General features: G+C 41.1%; 1 protein-coding gene and 1 long non-coding RNA gene across 5 annotated transcripts in view; one reads left to right on the plus strand and one right to left on the minus strand.

Annotated features, from left to right (window-relative positions):
- The window catches only part of SUSD4 (sushi domain containing 4), a 76,977-nt gene that overhangs the window by 52,792 nt on the left and 3,605 nt on the right, over window positions 1–20,580 (plus strand). For 2 of the 4 annotated variants that reach the window (XM_081186441.1, XM_081186442.1), the window contains exons 5-8: window positions 2,862–3,050; window positions 16,642–16,833; window positions 18,184–18,328; window positions 19,299–19,681. In XM_081186441.1, the coding sequence (XP_081042567.1) occupies window positions 2,862–3,050; window positions 16,642–16,833; window positions 18,184–18,328; window positions 19,299–19,681 (909 nt within the window). The remainder of the gene's footprint in view (window positions 1–2,861; window positions 3,051–16,641; window positions 16,834–18,183; window positions 18,329–19,298; window positions 19,682–20,580) is intronic. The other 2 variants (XM_081186443.1, XM_081186444.1) reach the window with 1 other exon arrangement.
- Window positions 5,302–6,657, minus strand: LOC308583503. Its single transcript, XR_014006264.1, has 2 exons — window positions 6,121–6,657; window positions 5,302–5,420 (listed from the first exon to the last, which is right to left on the minus strand). It is a non-coding gene; the product is annotated as an uncharacterized lncRNA (long non-coding RNA).

A 20,580-nucleotide genomic window follows, 5' to 3' on the forward strand; every position in this document is an offset into this window, starting at 1 on the left:
ACCTCAGCTCAGCACTCTGGCCACTCTGCCCAGCCTTCAGGACTCTGCCCAGGTCATGCTCAGTCCCAAGGCCCTACTTCTCTCCCTACACACTGTACTGGGAATTCCTCAAATACTCTTGCCTGGCTGCAAGGTGTCCTTGAACTGTGGCAGTGTCTTCTGCTTGCCTGGATGGAGGATGCAGGGAGCGGGGCAGTGTGTGGATAGAAACCTCTGGCGTTTGAGTGGCTGAAATGTAGCTTTACTATAGAAAGGAAAAAGTAACATCCATTACTTTGTCCATTTATGTCTCTGGCCACATCCACTTTTATGCTTAGCTGTCAACTTTTCCCTTTTCTTGCGAGGAATCCTATTCAGAATAAGGGAATTTCCCTTAAAAAAAGGGAAACGTTGACAGCTATGCTTTTATGTCTTGCACCAACCACAGGTGGGAAAAAGATTTTCTACTCCTGTTTTAGGATGACCCCTTGCACATCACTGCAGAAGATAAAATGCCCACCTAAAGAGTGGATGGAAGATGTTAGATTTGTATAAAGTTTGCATATGCCTACTGTACACTGAATAACTTTTCTGCATATATATTTAGAGAATAGTTCTAGCTACATTTTAGATGCCCTTGTTGCTAGACAGGGAAAGTTTATTTTCAGGTGTGGACTGCTTTATTTTAGGTTTTAAAAAAAGTTTCACATTTTACTTTTGGTGGAGTTATGCAGGGCCTATTATGCCTTCCTGCCATAAGTGAAAATGAGCAGATATATTTTATTTTTAAAGCCTTGGAGAGCAGGTAAGGAAAAAGTAAGCCCTAAGGCATGCTCCCATTCTCTCCTTCAGTGTGAGGAAAGCAACCTCTTGTTCTTTTCCTAGAAGGGAGAGGTGTTTGTATTTTTGCTTATAAAATCTATTTATAGACTGCCTTTTTAGGCATAGCCCACTCAAGGCACCGTATGTATCATAAAAACACAATACAGTTTTAAAACACAGCTATATAATTAAAATGGCAACTGTACAAACTTTTTTAAACACAGTTCGATTAAAAATAAATAGCTGTGCAGGTTCTCGCTGCTAAAGAGCTATACTTCTTAAAGTAGCTTTCTATTTTAAAGTCTTAAAATAAAGACTTAAAAGAGGGGGGGAAGTTGCCTGAAATAAACCCTCCTATAAATTTGAGAAGTTGAGGCAATCTCCATTTCCACGGGGAGAGCGCTCCATAAACTGGGGCAACCACAAATAAGGCCTTCTCTCCCATGGCACTGACCAAGGAAACAAAGATGAGCAAATATTCGTGCTTGGGAAAGACCCATTGGGTGTAAGTCCTTCAAATAACGTGGTCCCCAATTGTACTTTCGGTCAAAACCTACACTTTCAGTTGGTCCTGGAAACACAAAGCTGGTGAAGAAGAGGTTTTACATACTCTGATCACCAACATCAAGGTGGCAGCATTCCTTTGCAGTTAAGTTTCTGTACTTTAAAGGCAGCCCCACATGTCCAGAAAAAGACAGTCGCATATTTCTGAAGCGGCCTGCAAGAATGCCTTAGTGTCATTTATAAGCATCTGCACAGTTGGGGTGGTGGTAAGAATGTATTCTTGGTGTCTAGGAAAAAATTGTAGCATAAGGAGGAGAGGCGGTTTCTGAGGTAAATCTGGAGCTTGTATCATGCTGTGGAATTGGATGCCAGTGCAGATAGATGACTGACATTCCCATCCATGTCAGGTGGGGATCTGCCATGCCCTGTTAGCTAAAGTTTCCAAGCAGGGCAAATTACAATAAATGGGCTACGTTTGGCTGAGGGGGCACAAATTGCACTATGACTGGATAATAGACAAAATAATAGACAAGGCCATAGTGCCTTTTGACACTGTAAACAAACTTAAACCACGTGTACCCCTCAAAGCAGATAATATACTGTTGTGTGTGTATAATGGCAAAGTCACAAAAGTCACAGAATTAAATACCTTTTTGGTATGTTCACATAGGGTTGTATTGGATTAATTTCTACTCATAGTAGATCCACTGAAATGAATTGACTGAAGTTAGTTTTGTCTATTAACTTCAATGGAAATATTTTAACTATGATGGCTAACACTGGGTGCAACCTATAAGTTCCTATTTGAAATATCCTCATTGGGGATCTTTTGTTGCCAGCTAAAAATATGTTGGTGTATGGCTGTAAGAGTACATTAAATTTATTATATTAAATGAAGCTCAGAATAGGAGGCCCACAAAATACACGTGGTGCTCATTGAGATCGTTTTACGAATCTTTGAGCCTTGTTTGATGGAGAAAGTAAGAATAAAGTTTGCTGCCCACTACAAAGCTCTCCTTTAAAGCAGCATCCATTTGCTTGCCTAAATATTTTTGCAGCTAGTGGGTAACTGTGGAAGCTTCTTAGTGTGGATGTTCAGACCCATTGCAACTAGTTGGAACTAGCCAATATTCCTTTCTTAACTGCATGCACCGATTACAAGATATATAAGATGTTGAGTATCACACCTTGGAAGTGAATAAGCAATTGTTTTGATAAGTATCGGTCTAAAAATGAAGGCTTTCATGTGAAAAAGAATAATTATTAAACTAGAAACTGAAGGGGAGGGGCAGAATGTAGAAAAAGAGAAAATACTGCCATTTTTAATTAATCCTATGCTGATTTTGCAGATGGTATACTGTAATTCGCAACAGCTGTATGCTAAACAAGTAGGACTAGTGATCTGGCACATGAATCTGAGAGTCGAGTCAGATGAGCAGGAGTAACATTCACTGTGGGGAGAGAAGGGAATATATATTTTAGCCTGATAGCTGTAATTGGGATATTTTAAAAATAAGCGTCTCATAATAAGATACCTCCTTCTTCTTAATTTGCAGGTTGCCTGAGGCCATTGGTTCTTCCTCATAGTTACATTAACATATCTGAGTTCGAGTCCTCCTTCCCAGTAGGAACTATGATATATTTTCAGTGCTTTCCTGGATATAAACTAGAGGGGACAGAGTTCCTTGAGTGCATGTATAACCTTATCTGGTCAGATAGCCCACCTAGGTGCCTTGATGTGGAAGGTAAAACATCTTATATCTTTTTAAAATATTTATTACTTGTCAGATAATATCTGCTATATTTTTTACTTCATTTAATGACTTTCCACTTCACCTTTCTCCAGAGCCAAACTTAGATGTTCAATTCACACAATTAAATATTATGTGGACGGTTTTTTAAAAGTAAATTGCAGGTGTTGGGGTGGGGGATCCAAAACTGGGACCAGTCTGACATGGGAGAAAAAAAGCCCCTTAACCCTCTCCCTGCTGCTGCAGTGCCAATTCAGGTCACACACCCCCCCCCCGCCTTCTATTTGCAGCAGCGGGAGGCCCCATTAGCTAAAGTGGTGCTTCAGGTTAAGTACAGTTTCAGATTAAGAACGGACCTCCGGAACGAATTAAGTACTTAACCCGAGGTACCACTGTATTTTCATTCTGAAGTGGTACAATTCCAAGGGGACTGGACACCACTTGATTCTTCTGAATATGACCCCCGCCCCGGGTTAACTATCCTGAATGTATTTATTGTCTGTATTCCCCCCACCCTGCCCGCATTTGTTCTCACCTGGTTTTTTTTAATCAAAATGTGTGCCCATGACCCTCTCACATTCTTTGCAGTGCCTCATTGAAAACATGCCCATGAGAACAGACTGTTTCTGCTTTTCCTCTATCCTTCAGTCTTTCCGCCAATTGGCATTTCTTGACAAGTCCAGCAAATATGAGTCCTTGCCTGAATAGTAATAACATTAATGTAGTTTATTCTGAGGTACAAACAAATGCCCTTAAAATACACTGCTTTTTTTGAAATTTAAATGTGAATGTATAAAAAAAGATTGCTTCCATTTAAACTTTGCTGAGAATATGTCCTCCTCAGTCCTGGCATCTGAAATAGTACTCCTGGTTTCCAGGATCATTTCTCGAGCCTATTCCAAGAATTTGTAGTGCATTATCTACTTCTTAACCTTCCAGTACATAGGCCAATTGGGGGTGGGGGGGTGGAGACTGCATATCACTTTCAGTCATTGAACAATTTCATACATCTAAGTTTCTTCAAAACCCTGGATGAAACTGTATCTGATCCTGGTGAATTATTGCTTTTGGACCTATTGATTTGCTCTGAAACCTTTTTCTGCAGGAACTTCTATTAGTGATAGTGTTCAGCACAACTAATCAACGAAAAAGAATTGCCCTACGTAGGTGCTTACTTTTGTGTGAAGATGGAGGGATCATGTTCATTGGCACTGTGTTGAACTGTATCACTTTCAGTCCTATAGAATGTAATATTTTGGCAATATATCTTCAGTGTTGCTTTTCCTTGGTTTGTTGCCCTTCAGTAGTCCAAAGCCCCCATTGAGTCTCTGACATCTTTCCTTCCTCTTCTTTCGTAACTGTATTTTATTGGTTTTCAGAGTTTACAAAAAACAAACAGTATAAACAACTCTGGGGTTCTACAGATAATGATAATACAAGTAGTAAAAAAAAATGTCTTAAACATATGCATTGTCGAATAGAAAAATGAGTACCTGTGACTGATTTTCTGTGTCCCAATTGTCAAGTTTCGCCAAAAGGAGATTTGAGCAAGCAGGGTGTGGAAATTAAAACTCTATTGATACTTCTTTCTAACTTAATACCCATGCAGTTTATTCTTGTTTGTGCACTTAATACTAAGTTACAGTTTAGTGTGCTGTACAAACAACACACCTGTGAAATTTGTTCAGAGCCTCTGCTTGGCTTCTAAAAACGAATAGTGTGTCTGTGATAGAGGGGCGGTTCTTTTCCTTTAGCCCCTGGCTCCAGAAATTACATTTGTTATTTCCTTGTTATGTTCCTAAATATGGACAGATGGGGGAAAGTTACTTCCTGTGGTTAGTGGTGAGAAGGGAGGGTACAGGCAGCAGGTTTAAGTTGGAAGATGGATCAATTAAGGTTTTAATAACCAGGAAGAATTGTCTATCAAGAATGGTTTGGCAGAGGAACAAATATTCATGTGAACATGTAGATTTTCAACACTGGAGGCTTTAAAAAAAGGATAATTAGATGATCTGTCAGGAATCATTTGGATATAATTGGTATTGCTGAAGGTCAGGAAAATTGGTTTCATTGGCCTTTACTGTGTCAATTTTTTATCTTGATCTGTGCATAAACACTGGTGCAAATATTTATGGAATTACACCTGTATTGTATTGTTGCTTGTATATACATACACACATGTTCAGTATTAACAGATAAGTGCAAAGTATTTTGTATGTAGAATAAAAACACTGGAGATAAGAAGAATTTTCAAAATCGGCCTAGTTTATGTAGGATTCTTTCTTACTCTATAATAACACGTTTGCAAGGTTTGCGTTTTTCTTCTTTCGGAGACAGTTTTTCGCATTTCAACTGGTAATAAACCTAAATAAAATAATACTGTGTTAGTGTCGCATGAATAAAATGAAATTATATTATCAATTTTTGAAGGCTGTCATATCTGTGCATATAAACACCCGATTTGGTTGCCCCCCCCCCCATCCACTCCATTATGGCATCCTGGAAAGCGTATTACTGCTGAAATAATAGAAGTGTTTTGAAATATGCCATACTGTAGTAAGTTTGCAAACACATTTTTCCTCCCTGTCTGTGGACATTGTAGGCTTGTATAGGCAGGGGGCAGAGGCTGCAAAGTGACTCTATCCTGTTGCATATCCTAACAGCAGTTCTCCCCCTCCCCACCTCTCCATTGCTGAATGTTTATAATGCTTGAAGCCATGCACACAATACAGTGCTAAGAGAACAAAATATTGGCTTGTTATCTACGTCTCCTTTTTATGGCTTCTATTCCGGTTTGATAATAGGGTTGTCAAACTAAATCACTACTTTATTCCTAGTGTCACCTGTGTGTTCTGTGTAGAAACCCCTTGGTACAGTTTCTAGTTAATCAAATCTCTAAGCATCTTTTTTTTAAGCTGCATTTTCTTCCCCAAAGTGTTGCAATATATCTTTTGAAAAATGCATTTCCCCTCCTCTCTGGAGTATCAAATTGTGCTAAAGGGTTAGGCAATAAGAGAGAAGAGCTGGTTACTCCCTGAGGCCTGCCTTTTAATATTGAACTTACATTTTATGTAAGGATAAGCATGCTTGCTTTTTGTCATGGAGGGAGAGCTGTATTACCGTTTTGTATCTTGGACCATATTGATTGATTGAGCACGAGGTCAGTGGATAAATCTTCTTTGCTTTATTCCCACTAAAGGTTTTGTACGTATTAGAACATGGGTAGGCAAACTAAGACCCAGGGCCCGGATCCAGTCCAATTGCCTTCTAAATCCAGCTTGCGGGCGGTCTAGGAATCAGCGTGTTTTTACATGAATAAAATGTGTCCTTTTATTTAAAATGCATCTCTGGATTATTTGTGGGGCCTGCCTGGTGTTTTTACGTGAGTAGAATTTGTACTTTTATTTAAAATGTATCTCTGGGTTATTTGTGGGGCATAGGAATTCATTCTTTTTTCAAAATATAGTCCGCCCCCTCCCCCATTAAGGTCTGAGGGAAAGTAGACTGGCCCCCTACTCGAAAAAGTTAGCTGACCCCTGTATTAGAAGCTATACTATCAGTCATAGCTTCAAACTCAGCTAACACAGAGGAGATTTAAAAGTCAATATACCATTTATAGTTACTTTTGAATGATACTCATGATTATTTCATTTTCCAGACTCCTACTGCTGTTGCTACAGTGGTACCTCGAGTTAAGTACTTAATTCATTCCAGAGGTCCGTTCTTAACCTGAAACTGTTCTTAACCTGAAGCACCACTTTAGCTAATGGGGTCTCCTGCTGCCGCTGCACCGCCGGAACATGATTTTTGTTCTCATCCTGAAGCAAAGTTCTTAACCTGAAGCACTATTTCTGGGTTAGCGGAGTCTGTAACCTGAAGTGTATGTAACCCAAGATACCACTGTACTTTATTTATTGCCTTATACTATGGGATCAGAAGGCGATTTATATCATAGAACAGAAAACATAAGAATTGGTTCAATTAAATAAAACCACAAACTAAAAGTGATCATATATAAATCCAAAGCAATTTTAAACCTCCAACTGCCACTACAGACATTTGTATAATTAGCATTTTTTTAAAAAACAGCTGTTAAGAGAGCCATCAAGCCATGGAACATACAAATTAACAGTAGGTGGTGGTTGCCTGAATTCACTCAGTTTGGGGGTTATGACGGGGAGAGTGCCTGTCATAATCACCCACTTGGATAAATAATTGTTCTCAAGCTTCCTTCACCAACCTCATTTTACAGCTTTCTCTGTAGTTTTAGGTGTGTGGTCTGGTTTTTAATTGTATTAAATGTTGCAAATGCTAGCAGTAAATAAGTCAGATTAGCCTTCTTCCTGTCAGAGGTTTGAGTACTTTGGTACTTTGAAGTACTCTTGGTACTTTGAAATCTCTATGGAAAGCTGAAGGGGAAATGTCTACTGTCCTTATATAACTTGTCTGTCAACATTAGCAATAGATCCCCTAATCAACTTTGATGCAATATCTTTCCTTTCTATTTCCTTTCCCCTTCGTGCCCATTCTTTGAGAGAAATAGTGAGCCCCATGTAGTCTATATTTTAACAGGCCTATGATTTTTCTCACATAAATGTTGACAACATTGCTGTGAAAGAATAGTTTAGTACTGTATCTTTTGCTGCAGGATGTTTGCTTCTTTTTAGTAGATTTGTCAGGGGTTCAGGAGCAGAGGCACAGGAAAGGGAGGAAACAGAGAGCGAGGGGGAGGAATCCGAAGGAAATATGAGCGATGACAGCGGCCCGAGATCTCCGAGTCTTTCCAGTGAATCGGAAGATTCACAGAAAGGGGCGCCAGTGGTCAGAACAAGGGGGGCGCCTAGGGGGACACACCAGGAAGAAGGGACCAGAGGAGACTCAGAGAGCAGCAGTTGGAAATCGGGACCAGCTTCCCCACCAGAGCACAGTAGGGGGGAGGGGTCGCAGGCATCGGGAGCTGGTGGCTCGCCGCAAGCGGGAAGGCAGGAGTTAGGATTGGCCACACCTCCATCGGGGAGCGAGGAAACGGTCAAGAGGAAGGTCGAAGGCTGCGCGCGCGCGCCAAGTTCAAATGCACAGGAAGGCGGCACAGTAAGCAGTCCGGATAGGGAGCCAGGTCCTAAAGCCCGCCGCAAAGAGGGAGCAGAGTCCGGGGGGTCGGCGTCAGAAGAGTCCAGGAAGGAAGAGACCACGGGGGGTAGAGGGACCCAGAGGAGGAGGGAAAGACGGAAGAGGTGGAGTAAGGCTAGAGTATTAAGTTGGTGTACAGGAGGCGGAGACTCAGACGGAGCTTCGCCGGTCTAGCTTCTAAGACGTAGAGCTGCACGCTGCGGCTTGAAAATGGAACTTGTAACTCAATAAAGACTTTTGTACAGTAATACCGGCTAGCGTGGTCCTCTGTGAGCTGGGACCTGGAAGCAGCTCTGACAAGATTGGATTAAGTTCCACTTTATTTGGTATTACTGGATAAATTACATTATTGTTGTTTCAATGCCTACACAGGAATCTGCATTTCTTCTAACTCCCAAAGCCTCAACATTTTGGACTACTCTGCTGCTTACAAAGCCCATGGACCTAGAGAAACATAGATACCTAATTAAACAAAGTTATATGGCACAGACAATTATTATTACATGCCACCCCAGTCTCCATAGCAGGGTGAGATTCCAGGGGGTCCAGGGGCTTCCTCAGAGTTATAAATGGTGCCCTTCGGAAATTTCTGGGTCCAGAGGGTAAAAGGTCTGTCACCCACAAATTCACAACAGTATACAAGTATAGCAACGAGTCTCTCTCTCTCTCTCTCTCTCTCTCTCTCTCTCTCTCTCTCTCTCTCGTGTGTGTGTGTGTGTAGGGGGTACTGACATCACATTTAGACTGCTTATCCATCTTGTTTATTCAGCTCACACATAGCCAGTACACACCCTTATACCTCTATACAGTTGGTTAGTACTTTGTCAAATAACAGAAAAGACCGTGGCAGTAGTTTAGATTTTGCTACTGTTATTATGTTTGTGCTAGAGGCAACTAAATATGGCAATGCAGTCATATCAATTCTTTAATTAGGGGTGTTGTATTTCTTAGGACAGTCTGTGGAATGATATCTCTCTCCCACTCAGAGCATCAGTCTCGCATGCAAGGATGTTCCAACTTGCCTTGGCACACCTGAATGAGTATTCAGATGCAAATCTTGTACCCAGGTTGCTTGGAATATAAATTGAGATTTTAAATTTAGATTCCCATTTCATGGCTCTGGTAGCACTTTTTAATACAGAGATGTACAATTTTTTTTAAAAAAAATTGTTCTGCTTTATTTCTTAATGAATAACAGCTTGCATGAATAACATTCTGCACTGCTTAGAATGATAGAAAAGACTGATTAGAACACATTGTGACTTTATATACAGTACTTACATTTTTAAAAATGAATCTTTTTTATTTTAGAGACAAAGATATATTTAATTTTATTATGAAGCTCTGCTGCATAAAGCTTTTTGTCCAGAAAACCATTATTTTAGATTATGATCAAAATATATCATTTGATGTTTTACATTTGTTATCCACTCCTGAGCATATTTGATTCAGTCTGACAGGTGTCAAGTACCACCATCAACAAAACTTAGTGTTTGATGTGGGACATTTTGCCACACCCAGGCTGTGTACACACCATATATACAAAGCACATGAATCATGGAAACTGTAGTTTACCCACCACACCACAGAGCTACAATTCCCAACACCCTTAATAAACTACAGTTCCCAAAAGTCTTTGAGGAAGTCATGTGCTTTAAATATATAGTTTGTACACAGCCCCAATTCCATACATCATTTGAAATAACAAGGTTCATGTTTTGAACTCATATTTTGATCTGTATTAATGGAAATATCACAGCAATTAATAATTCCATACATTTTGCTCCATAACCTTACCCTTTGTCCTTTTATCATTGCATTTTTTAAATCTGTAATATCCCATAGTGGACCTTGTTTTTATCAGTTATACGTAATGAATATTCTATGGCATCACAACAATTGAGAAAAATGCATTTGACAAGGTTTTGGTCATAGTGAGTGTGTTTGCACTATAATCTTGGAGGCAAAAGGATGGAACTGTAAACTTGATAAACCAGAATGAAGAATAAAATTCGGTATTAACTGCTGGATGCATCTGTCAGGAAGAAAGATTCCCTCTGTTTCGGATAATAGGTTAGGCAGGACTTATTTTGAAAAGCATTCTATAATTTCCAGAGTATTTTGAACAGCAGTTTTCCAGTGCATTGTAATACAGCAGCTAATCTGGATTTGAGAGGAATGTAATGCCTTTTTATTCAAAGGCTCTAAAACATTTTTGAAGGGTGATAAACCTCACGAAAAGAAGCAAAGGTTTAAGGAGCAAGGGCTCCTGTGCATTTCCTCTGCTAATAAAATAGATTATCTGGTTGGTTCTAAACCCATGCAGGCGGATCTCTTGCCGAACTTGAATTGCTTTTTCTGCTGCCATCTGCTTCTTTTGTACAGTGGAAAGATGCTTTTGGATCACAATGCCTGGTAAAATCAGAATGAAGACCAAAAGTGGCCCATTATCTCTTAGATACCTTCTCAAGAAGACAAAAAATATACATCCCTTTTTTATGGGTAATAGATTAGGCAAGTACCCTACAGTCTGTGGGACAGTAATATCAGTGGTGGTTTTTTCCTAAGAACAACAAGGGCACTAGCTCACCAGCAGCAATCAGTCTCCCGCTTCCCTCCAGATCAGGGGTCAGCAACCTTTTCCAGCCATGGGCTGGTCCACCATCCCTCAGACCATGTGGTGGGCTGGACTATATTTTTTTGGGGGAAATGAACAAATTCCTATGCCCCACAAATAACCCAGGGATGCATTTTAAATAAAAGCACACATTCTACTCATGTAAAAACACGCTGATTCCTGGACCCTCCGTGGGCCAGATTTGGAAGGTGATTGGGCCGGATCCAGGACCCCGGGCCTTAGGTTGCCTACCCCTGCTCCAGAACTTAAACTCTCCCCTTCTTCCATGTCATGATCACTCTCTGCATGCCTTTCTGCTTTGGAGTCTCTGTTGCTTGACCTGGCACTGCTCCATTACTCTCCAGGGAAAGGGGAGGCTGTACTGTATTTCAGAAAAAATTAGAGTTGTGATTCTTTCCTTGACGCTGGAAACACCTAGCCAGTCTGGATGACACAGTTATTTCCTGCAGTTTGCATTCTTCTTCCAGACAGATTCCCACAACAGATCCACAGGAAGCTCTTAAAAATATATATCCACCTATCTTATTCTGATTGTGGCCCAGGACTAATCATAAGAGGAGCCAGCTGGGTCAGGCCAGTGGCCCATTGATAAGTCCACCATCCTGTTCTCACAGTGGCCAAACAGATGCCTGTAGAAAGCCCCACAAGAGCACTCTCTTCTCCTGCGGTTTCCAGCAACTGGTATTCAGAACCACTGCTGCCTCTGACCAAATCAGAATTCATGCAGGATGCTTCAACTGATCACTGCTGCATTTTAGTTGTGAAACTGATAGCCAACACTCCACTTTGGAGAGGCAGGTGGTTCACTGAAAGCAGGAGCAGGGGGGGAACCACGACACGATCATGTTGGTTTCAGTGCTGCAGTGCAAGACAGCACCTTCCGTTCTTGCAATGCAGCACAAAAAAAGTCCCCAGCACCACCTTTTAGCCAATTTCTGCCACCTCCCAGCCCTTTGTCTTGCACTTCCTTCCCCCTTTCATCCCTTAAAAGCTGCTGCTGCTTTCCCTCCCCTTCCTCAACCTCTTTCTCACCACCACTTAAACTACTCTGTCCAGTGTGTTCTGCCTACCGCTGGCGCCACCTGCTGTAAGCTGCCCTGTCCTTTCTCCCGCCAGCCCTAGCAGGCAGCAGCTTTCAATGTACAGTGGTACCTCGGGTTAAGTACTTAATTCGTTCTGGAGGTCCGTTCTTAACCTGAAACTGTTCTTAACCTGAAGCACCACTTTAGCTAATGGTGCCTCCTGCAGCTCCCGCACCGCCGGAGCACGATTTCTGTTCTCATCCTGAAGCAAAGTTCTTTACCCGAGGTACTATTTCTGGGTTAGCGGAGTCTGTAACCTGAAGCGTCTGTAACCCAAGGTACCACTGTATAATAATAAACGCTGCTAATGAGCTCAGGGTTTTTGCAGGTTATGTAGCCAAAATGGGGGTACTGATAAGCCCAAGGTTTGTAGATTTTGATAAAGGCTTATGAATACAGCCTAAGGGGGAAGCCCCCCTCCCCCCGCTGCAAAAAAACAACAACAAAAAACCTCAGCCCAATGGAGGATTCACTCCCCAAGGAAGCAGTGATGGCCACAAACTTAGATGGCTTAAAAGGCTCAGACCAACTCATGGAAGATAGCTATATTCTATCTCCACTGGGAATCATGGGAGGGCTTACCACTGTGGCAACAGGATGCTGGTCTAGAAGGACCATTGGCCCAATCCAGTAGGCTCATCTTGCATTCTTGTGACTGAGCATGCTCAGTGTTACACAATACAACGTGTCAGGGTGAATCAGAAGACTCAAGTGAGGGTGGAAATAAGTACAGTATTATGAAAGAAAGCATAGCTGACTAGAGCTCTGGGCAGAAGCACTCTGCACAGCAGGCCCCACTTCATTTGGTTAGGCTAGAAGTTTTGTAATACACAGGACTATTTCATAGGCATCACCTAACCGGCTCTTGCTATTCTGAATTAATAGTCTTGCAAAAGATTGGTCTTAACGCTAATAATGTTGAATGAAGCAGTAATGTTTTTAGTGGCTTTGACAGATGATGGCTCAGTCTTCTAGCATTATTGATGTACAGCGTATTGGGAAGAGAATTGGGAATATTACGGGCTGTTTGATGTCCAGCACCTGCTTGGATTTCAAAAGGTTTAGTCATAGAATTGCTCACTTGCTTGACTTCTTTTGAAAAGGCCTGTGCGAGCCTGCAGGTTATCAATTAAAATATCAATATCTCAATTTGTGAGCTTAAATATAACAATGCGTCTCTTAGTGCACACACAGATTTTTTGGAAAGCAGGAGACTGAATTTGCCTGCATTAGCATAAAATTCATTACTGAGTGAATGGAAAGCCTTTATTCCCATGGGTGTAACTACAATAAGAACGAAGTACAATTTGAATCAAGGATAACTTGGTTATTTTCAAACCTGCTCCATTATTCTTTCATCTGTGGTCCTTACGGTGGGGGGGGGGCAGCAGGCAAGAGGTTGTTGTTGTTGTTTAAATAATAATAGAGAAATAGCATTTGCCGTACCTGTTTAAAATGTATATATTGTTAATTTGTGTCTGTTTCCAATGCATTCTAGGTCCAAAATACACACATCTCCTCTTTTCTCCAAAAGATAACAACACACTAGCTAACATAATTGTTGCTTTTCCTTACCACAGATAGAAAGATAGTATTGTTCTTTCCACTGTAGTGTGTGCCTTGTGTGTTCTCTTGTAGTCTTCTGAAGACATTTGGCTTTATAGCTGATCTGTGCTAGTAGGCCTTCAGTGGGAGGTGATTGTGGGAGCTCATCCCTGCACACTGCTGTACTGTAATCAAAAACTGGAAGTGGTAATTCCTAATAGACAAACGAGCCTGTGGTGCATTGTTCATTTTACTTCCACTCTATTGTTTTTGGTTCCTTAATATTGTTGTTGATTTTTTAAAGGTGTTTTTTTTAAAAAAAAAGATTTTCTTGTGTTACAAAACAAAAAAATAAGGAAAAGTATGTTTAGTGTCTTCACTTGCAATTCATGGAGTCTTTTTCACAGTTTGGTGAATGCACTGGGCCTTTCTGAATGTCAGAAGAGGCAGCAGGTGGCATTGCTGCAGGCTTGAAATTTTGCTTCTTTAAAGTAGTTAATCTCTCTGGTGGAAAATCTTTTCATGTTGCTTGGCGTTGGATCACTGCTCTGTATTGACACATCTCTGACAGCCTGTTATCTATGCCAGACCCTTGCAAATCAACACTATTGCAAAGATGTTTAGATAGAGAAGCAGAGAAATGGCTAGGGACAGCAGGTAATAGAGTGTCCCCTAATCAGCTAAGATTATTCTTGTCAGAGAGCTTTGCTCATTGAGAGAGCTTATCAGCAGTCTCTTTCCCTTGGTTCCTTCCCATTTAGAGCAGTTGTTTTAAGCCAAACAAGGAAAGCGTTTCAGACCTTCCTAATGAATCATCTTGCATTCCCTTAGGTTGAGTCCAGCTTGGAAAAGATGTAGAATATTGCTTTCTGTGTGAATTATGTGCTCTAGTTTCCAGATATTATAATTTATAAAGCTTTGCCTAGTGAAAATGCAAACAAAGCCATGTCTCCAGGGCATGCAGAATAGAAAGTGTTGCACATTACAACCAGGCTCTTCTGAAGGTTCGTTTAATGTCTTGTTGTGCTTTTTTGGGTAGGTGGGGTAGGGAATTACTTTTGAAATACATTATTCATGTAAGTAGATGCATAGGGAGAAGTTACTGAATTGTGATTTCTGTGGGAAATCTACTGTTGTGAATTGATGCGTGCATTATTTATATCTATGCAGTAGGTCTTTACTGCATAATAGAGGCATGAAATCCAAACACAGCAGCCTGTGGAAGGAAGCAGTGAACAAATTTGCTCTTTCCTGGAAAGGAGCCGAGCCTGACCCTTTTTAGGTAACCCAAATCTATCTCCAGTGCACTAGGCACCTGCTGCTGTTTAATAATAAATTAATATTCTGCAAGTTCAGCTATTGAAATGAAAATGCTAGTAGCAGGAATTCAGCATACAGAGCAATCATACACTTACTTGAGAGTAAGTCCTTTTGGAACTTATCTGAAGGGGGTTGTTCTGTTAACTATTTTGGCTTGAGGTAGCGGATTTGCTTTCTAGTCTCTAAAGATCCATTACACAAATGATGCCAAGACCCAAAAAAAAGGTTCTTTTGAGTCTGTGTAAATGGTTAATGCAGCACTGGCAACAGGTGATTCTTAAATTGTAAAAGGAAGGGCGCCAGGGCTGAATTCAGCCCATTAGTTTTATCCTCTTGCCTGGAAGCCCTAATCTAAGTGAGAGTGGTTGTGGTTACCTTTTATTTAGCAATGAGTAAATGGAGAGTTTCTGGAGTCTGTGTGGATATGGTATGGAGCTAAATTATCCAGTGCTTTCTAAACAGCTGCAAAACTGCTCCTAATGTTGCATGCACAACTATATTTAGTAAAAAATACTATGAATTCAAATAATTGTATCTATAAAATAGGAATGCCAGTTACCTGCCTTACTTGATGTGTTAGTGAATGTTTATATAATACTCTGCACACCAAAATGCCAATTTAGACACCTGTTGCTTGCTTCTTTTCTTTGTAAAACAACCTTCATAAAATAAATGAAATGCTAGTGGATTGGAGCAATTTGTAAATGGTGGTGCATTGATGGCTATCCCTTCACATTTAATTGTGGTGAAATATAAAACTGTTGATGCTTCTTTTCATATGTACCTTTTTGAACAGTCCTTAACATCTGTTGCAGGTATATAGTACAATTCATTGAAAGTTAGGTTTCCTTAACAAAATCAGTGGAATGAGTATTTTGCTGTGTACTTCACTGATTTCGTCAATTTCAGTGAGTTTTACATATGCCTACCTTGTGCTGGATTGCACTCCGCTTTCATCCCCTCCTGGTGGTATTAGGAAGTGCTTCTGTTTTCTGAACTTTTCTTTCTTTATGAGGTTCCAAGGAAGCATTTAATGTTTGGTGTATGTATATCTGCTCCACAGACAAATAGCAAGTTCCAATGGGGATAGAAACATTTATCGAAACCAATAAACTAATTGAACTACTATTCCCCTTCCTCCACCTGAAATGGTCTTTAAGAGCTGGAGGTGATAAACCTCTGTTGCCTGAACTACGTTAGAGATGTCAAGGCTGAATTTTGAATGCCTAGGTAGTCCTCTTCTATTAAAAAAAAACCCCTTCATTTTATTTATTTACTTACTTATTTATGAGAATATTTATAGACTGCCCACTCGTATAAATTTTCAAGCTTGTGACGAACCATATACATAGGTGCAATAAAGCACAAGATACCACAAAGCCATTTCAAAATAATCATTATAATGACTGGGAGAATAGAGGTAGAAATTGCTCTGTAGTCTGCTGGGTTGTGTCTTGTTAGTTTTATTGCCTTGGTATGAAAATTATAATTGCCATTGCACAGGGCTCAGGCTTGTAGTTTGCTAATATATTGGTTTGTAAATGGCATAAATAAAGGGATGTGCACAAGCTTGTTTGTGTATTGAGATTGCATGCAATCAGATGTCAAGCAACTATCTTACTTTTAAAAGACATCTGAAGGCAGCCCTGTTTAGGGAAGTTCTTAATGTTTAATGCTGTACGGTGTTTTTAATATTCTGTTGGGAGCCGTCCAGAGTGGCTGGGGAAACCCAGCCAGATGGGCGGGGTATAAATTATGGTTATGATTATGATTATCATCCAACATTGCATTCATTTTATATTTATTGATGTCGGTCATGCAATGTTGTACCTCACTCATCCTCACGTATGTTTGGTCTTTTTTGTCCAAGTTTGTCCACTACCTCCTATGGTGACTCATGGAGATTACATTTGCCACCCGCGGCCTTGCGAGCATTACAACCATGGGACTGTGGTTGAGTTCTATTGTGATCCTGGCTACACTCTCACCAATGATTACAAATATATCACCTGCCAGTATGGAGAATGGTTTCCGTCATATCAAGTATACTGTGTCAAAACAGGTAATAAGCAACAACTTGAGAACCTGACCTGTACATGAAAGTTTAGACCAGGGTAGTCAGCCTTTTATACCTACCACCCACTAATGCATCTTTCTTGATGGTAAAATTTCCTTACCTCCCACCAGTGCTTGATGGAAGAAGGATTCAGCTTGTGCCGTAGAACCCCCTACCACCGCCCACCTAGAATCCTGAAACGCCCACTAGTGGGCGGTAGGGACCAGGTTGACAACCCCTGGTTTAGACAGTAAACATTCAGGCAAATAGAAGTAGAAAGGTGGGGTCCCCTATTTAACAGTGCACAATCTTACCAATGTAACATTTATTTTGGCTTTGGTCGTTGTTATGTTGATGTGTATATAGGCAGATAATTTTTAAAGGGCATATTACTGTATATACTTGAATACAAGCTGACCTTTTCAGCATATTTTTTTATGCTGAAAAAGCCTGCCTCGGCTTATACTCGAGTGAGGCGGGTGGCTGCGGAGGGACGAACGGTGAGAAAGGAGCCCTTTCTTGCCGCTCGTCCCTCCGCCGCTGCCCGCCTCTCACAAGGGAAGGCACAGGAGCCGCAGCTGGGAGAGGCACTGCGCTGTGCCTCTCCCAACCGGGCTCCTATGCTTGCTCTTGCAAGCAGCAGAGGCAGCGGCAGAGGAATGAGCGGCTGCTCCGCTGTCAGCGGAGATGGAGGAGGAGGAGCGAGCAGCAAGCAGCAGCAGCAGAGGAGGAACGAGCAGCCCGAAAGCAGCCTTTTGGGGCTGCTTGTTCTTCCTCCTCCGCTGCCGCCACCACCAGGTTTGTGGTGTGGTGCGCCAGCTTATACTTGAGTCAATAAGTTTTCCCTGTTTTTTTGTCCTAAAATTAGGTGCCTTGGCTTATATTCAGGTCGGCTTATACTCAAGTATATACGGTATATATGCACAGTACTCCAGGTGTGGCACACTATACTTCTATTAAGGCAACCCAGATTAGCATTGCCATTTTTTTTGCTCTTGCATCACGCTGTTGACTCATGTTAAGCTGGTGGTATACTAAGACCCCTAGATCCTTTTCACATGTTCCACTGGCAATCCAAGTGTCCCCCGTCTTATATGGGCTGGTTCTTCCTGCCTGAATGTAGAACCTGACATTTATCACTATTCATTTTGTTAGTTTGGGCCCAGTTCTCCAATCTCTTAAGGTCATATTGAATCCCGATTCTGTTTTCTGAGGCATTAGCTACCCCTCCCAGTTTTGTGTCATCTGCATGATTGTAAAGTATTTGGGCCCTGAACTTTTATGGCTCTAATGAAAAATAAGTATTAAACCATTATTACCTAACATGACACTTTTTCATTATCGTTTGTGCTACAGAACAAACTTGGCCAAATACACAGGAAACTCTCCTGACAACATGGAAGATTGTGGCATTCACTGCTACCAGTGTTCTTCTGGTGCTTCTGTTAGTTATCCTTGCCAGAATGTTCCAGACCAAATTTAAGGCACGCTTTCTTCCAAGGTTAGTAACGCTTTTCTCTTATGTTCTCCTCCTTCTCCTTCTCCCAGTAGTTGGCAGTGTGGTACTGTATTTAATCCTTACTTGATTTTACTGCACTATATTCTTTTTTAATAAATATTGCGAACCCCTCTCTTATATGTATCATCAAGGGTGGTAAACAAAAGCCCTGAATGAACAAGCAAATCAATAATGTACTTTCAACCCTCTTATCTTAAACTAGGGTGGCTGCCAGCGGTGGCTCCCTGTTTGTGGAATGCTCTCCCCAGGGAAATTCTCCTGGCACCATCATTATGTATCTGTAGGCAAAAACCTTCATCTATAACCAGGCCTTTGGCCTTTAACTATCTGTGACCTTTTAGAAGTGGGTGGGATGTTCTTAAAGTATTTCTCTTTCCTCTTGGTTTTAATGTATTCATGTGGGATTTATTGTCTATTTGTTTAGTTGCAGGTCGCTTTGGGTTGCCCTGGGCAAAATAAAGCAACTGACAAATTTAATAAAAGTAAATAAAGTTGCTATTCGCAATTGATGTGTCCGTCGCCTTAATGCACAATACAGATGCAGTATACCGTGAAAGTTAGCTGAGATTTTCTCACTGCCAACCTTGGATTTCCCAGCCTAACTTGTGATTCTGGGAATCTTAATGTAGGCTGATGTTCACAGTGCAGAATGAGGAATAAGAGAGTTCCTTATCTTTGCCACCCAGCTGCTTGCTTTCCTTCTCCCACCTCTTCCCCGGTTTGCTGGCGCTATTTAGCTTATTGTGACAAATTGCACATGGCTATCGGTCTGAACAGATACCTGGGCATATTTGAAGTAAATATTAATGATGCATTGCCTCGATTTCGGGTTATTAAAAACTTTCTAAGTGGTAAACCTCATATGTTGCTGGAAGATGATATTCTGCCATTCACTCTCTCTCTCACACGCACGCACACACTCACACACACTCTTTCTCTCCTTCCAATATAGAGGAGCTCAGGAGAATTGCAGCAGTGGCCCTGACTTCGTGGTGGTGGACGGTGTTCCTGTGATGCTACCTTCCTACGATGAAGCTGTGAGCAGTGGATTGAATGCCTTGGCACCTGGATGTGTGTCCCCTGCTGGCCAGGGGTATGTTTTACAGGCTGATGATCAGAACCCTCCAGCTTATCCGGGGCCAGATGACTTGGGCAGGTTGCCAGCGGAATTTGATACCTGTGACAGCATTTCAGGCTCTTCAGAACTTCTTCAAAGTTTGTACACATCTTCTGTGTGTCAAGTGGGAGCACATCCTATCTCAGAGAGAACTGATGCTATCAATAGCACCACCGGGGAAGTAGCATCAACCAGCCCAAGCATTGACATTGCAGATGGTAATTTTGATTTTTGAACATTATGTGAGCTTGTTTTAGTGTCAGAGGGTTTTTTTTCCCATATGAAGAAGCCATGAGATTGTGCTTTGGAGAAGGAACCTAACTGCATATTGGGTCTTTCTTTCTGTTCCAGCCTATGTCTCTTTTGCTTCTGACTTTTTTAAAAAAACAAAACACAACAACAGCAGCAGCAAATTCTTTACAACTCAAAGTTTCACCACCACCTTGCATCAGATTCTACCAAGGATTTGTGCCTAAAAATTCCTTTATGGCAGGAGAGGGTTAACGTGTTCCCCACTGCAAAAGACTGAACATTTGCTGGAGGTCAGCTTAGCTAGTTTTCTTGGGTACATGGCACATCTTTAAAAACGTGGAGTTATAGACTGGGCCTGGAGTATGAGTAGCCAAAAATGCCCTGTTTCATCAGCCTATGCGCTAGTTCTTTTTTTCTTGGTGTTTCTTTTCTTTTTTTTAGTAATGAGCGCACACACTACATTACAGTAAAATACAACATAGTATCTACCTAGTCTTTTGTTACTCTGTCAGAAAGTCCAATCCAATTACCTTGTTGTAATATTGATTTTTCTCAACATCCAGCTGTGTATTTCAATGAGCTATGTATAGTTTACTGTGGTTTGTGTAATGCTCAAAGTCAGAGTCAGTGGCAAACTGGTGTTAGCGGCAGATTTTCATGGTCACCTACTCTAATGAAGACATACGCTAAGTCATCTTTTATGATGAGAGCAAATAATGATAGTAATAATAATAATTTCATTATGTATACCTTGCCCATCTGGCTGGGTTTCCCCAGCTAGTAAGAGCACGCTTAGGATGCAACATTATTGAATAGGTTCCACAGCCAATGTGATTTTTGGCCATCTTTAAAATTTGGCTTGCTG

This window comes from Podarcis bocagei, assembly GCF_964188305.1.
Source record: "Podarcis bocagei genome assembly, chromosome: 3".
Taxonomy (NCBI): domain Eukaryota; kingdom Metazoa; phylum Chordata; class Lepidosauria; order Squamata; family Lacertidae; genus Podarcis; species Podarcis bocagei.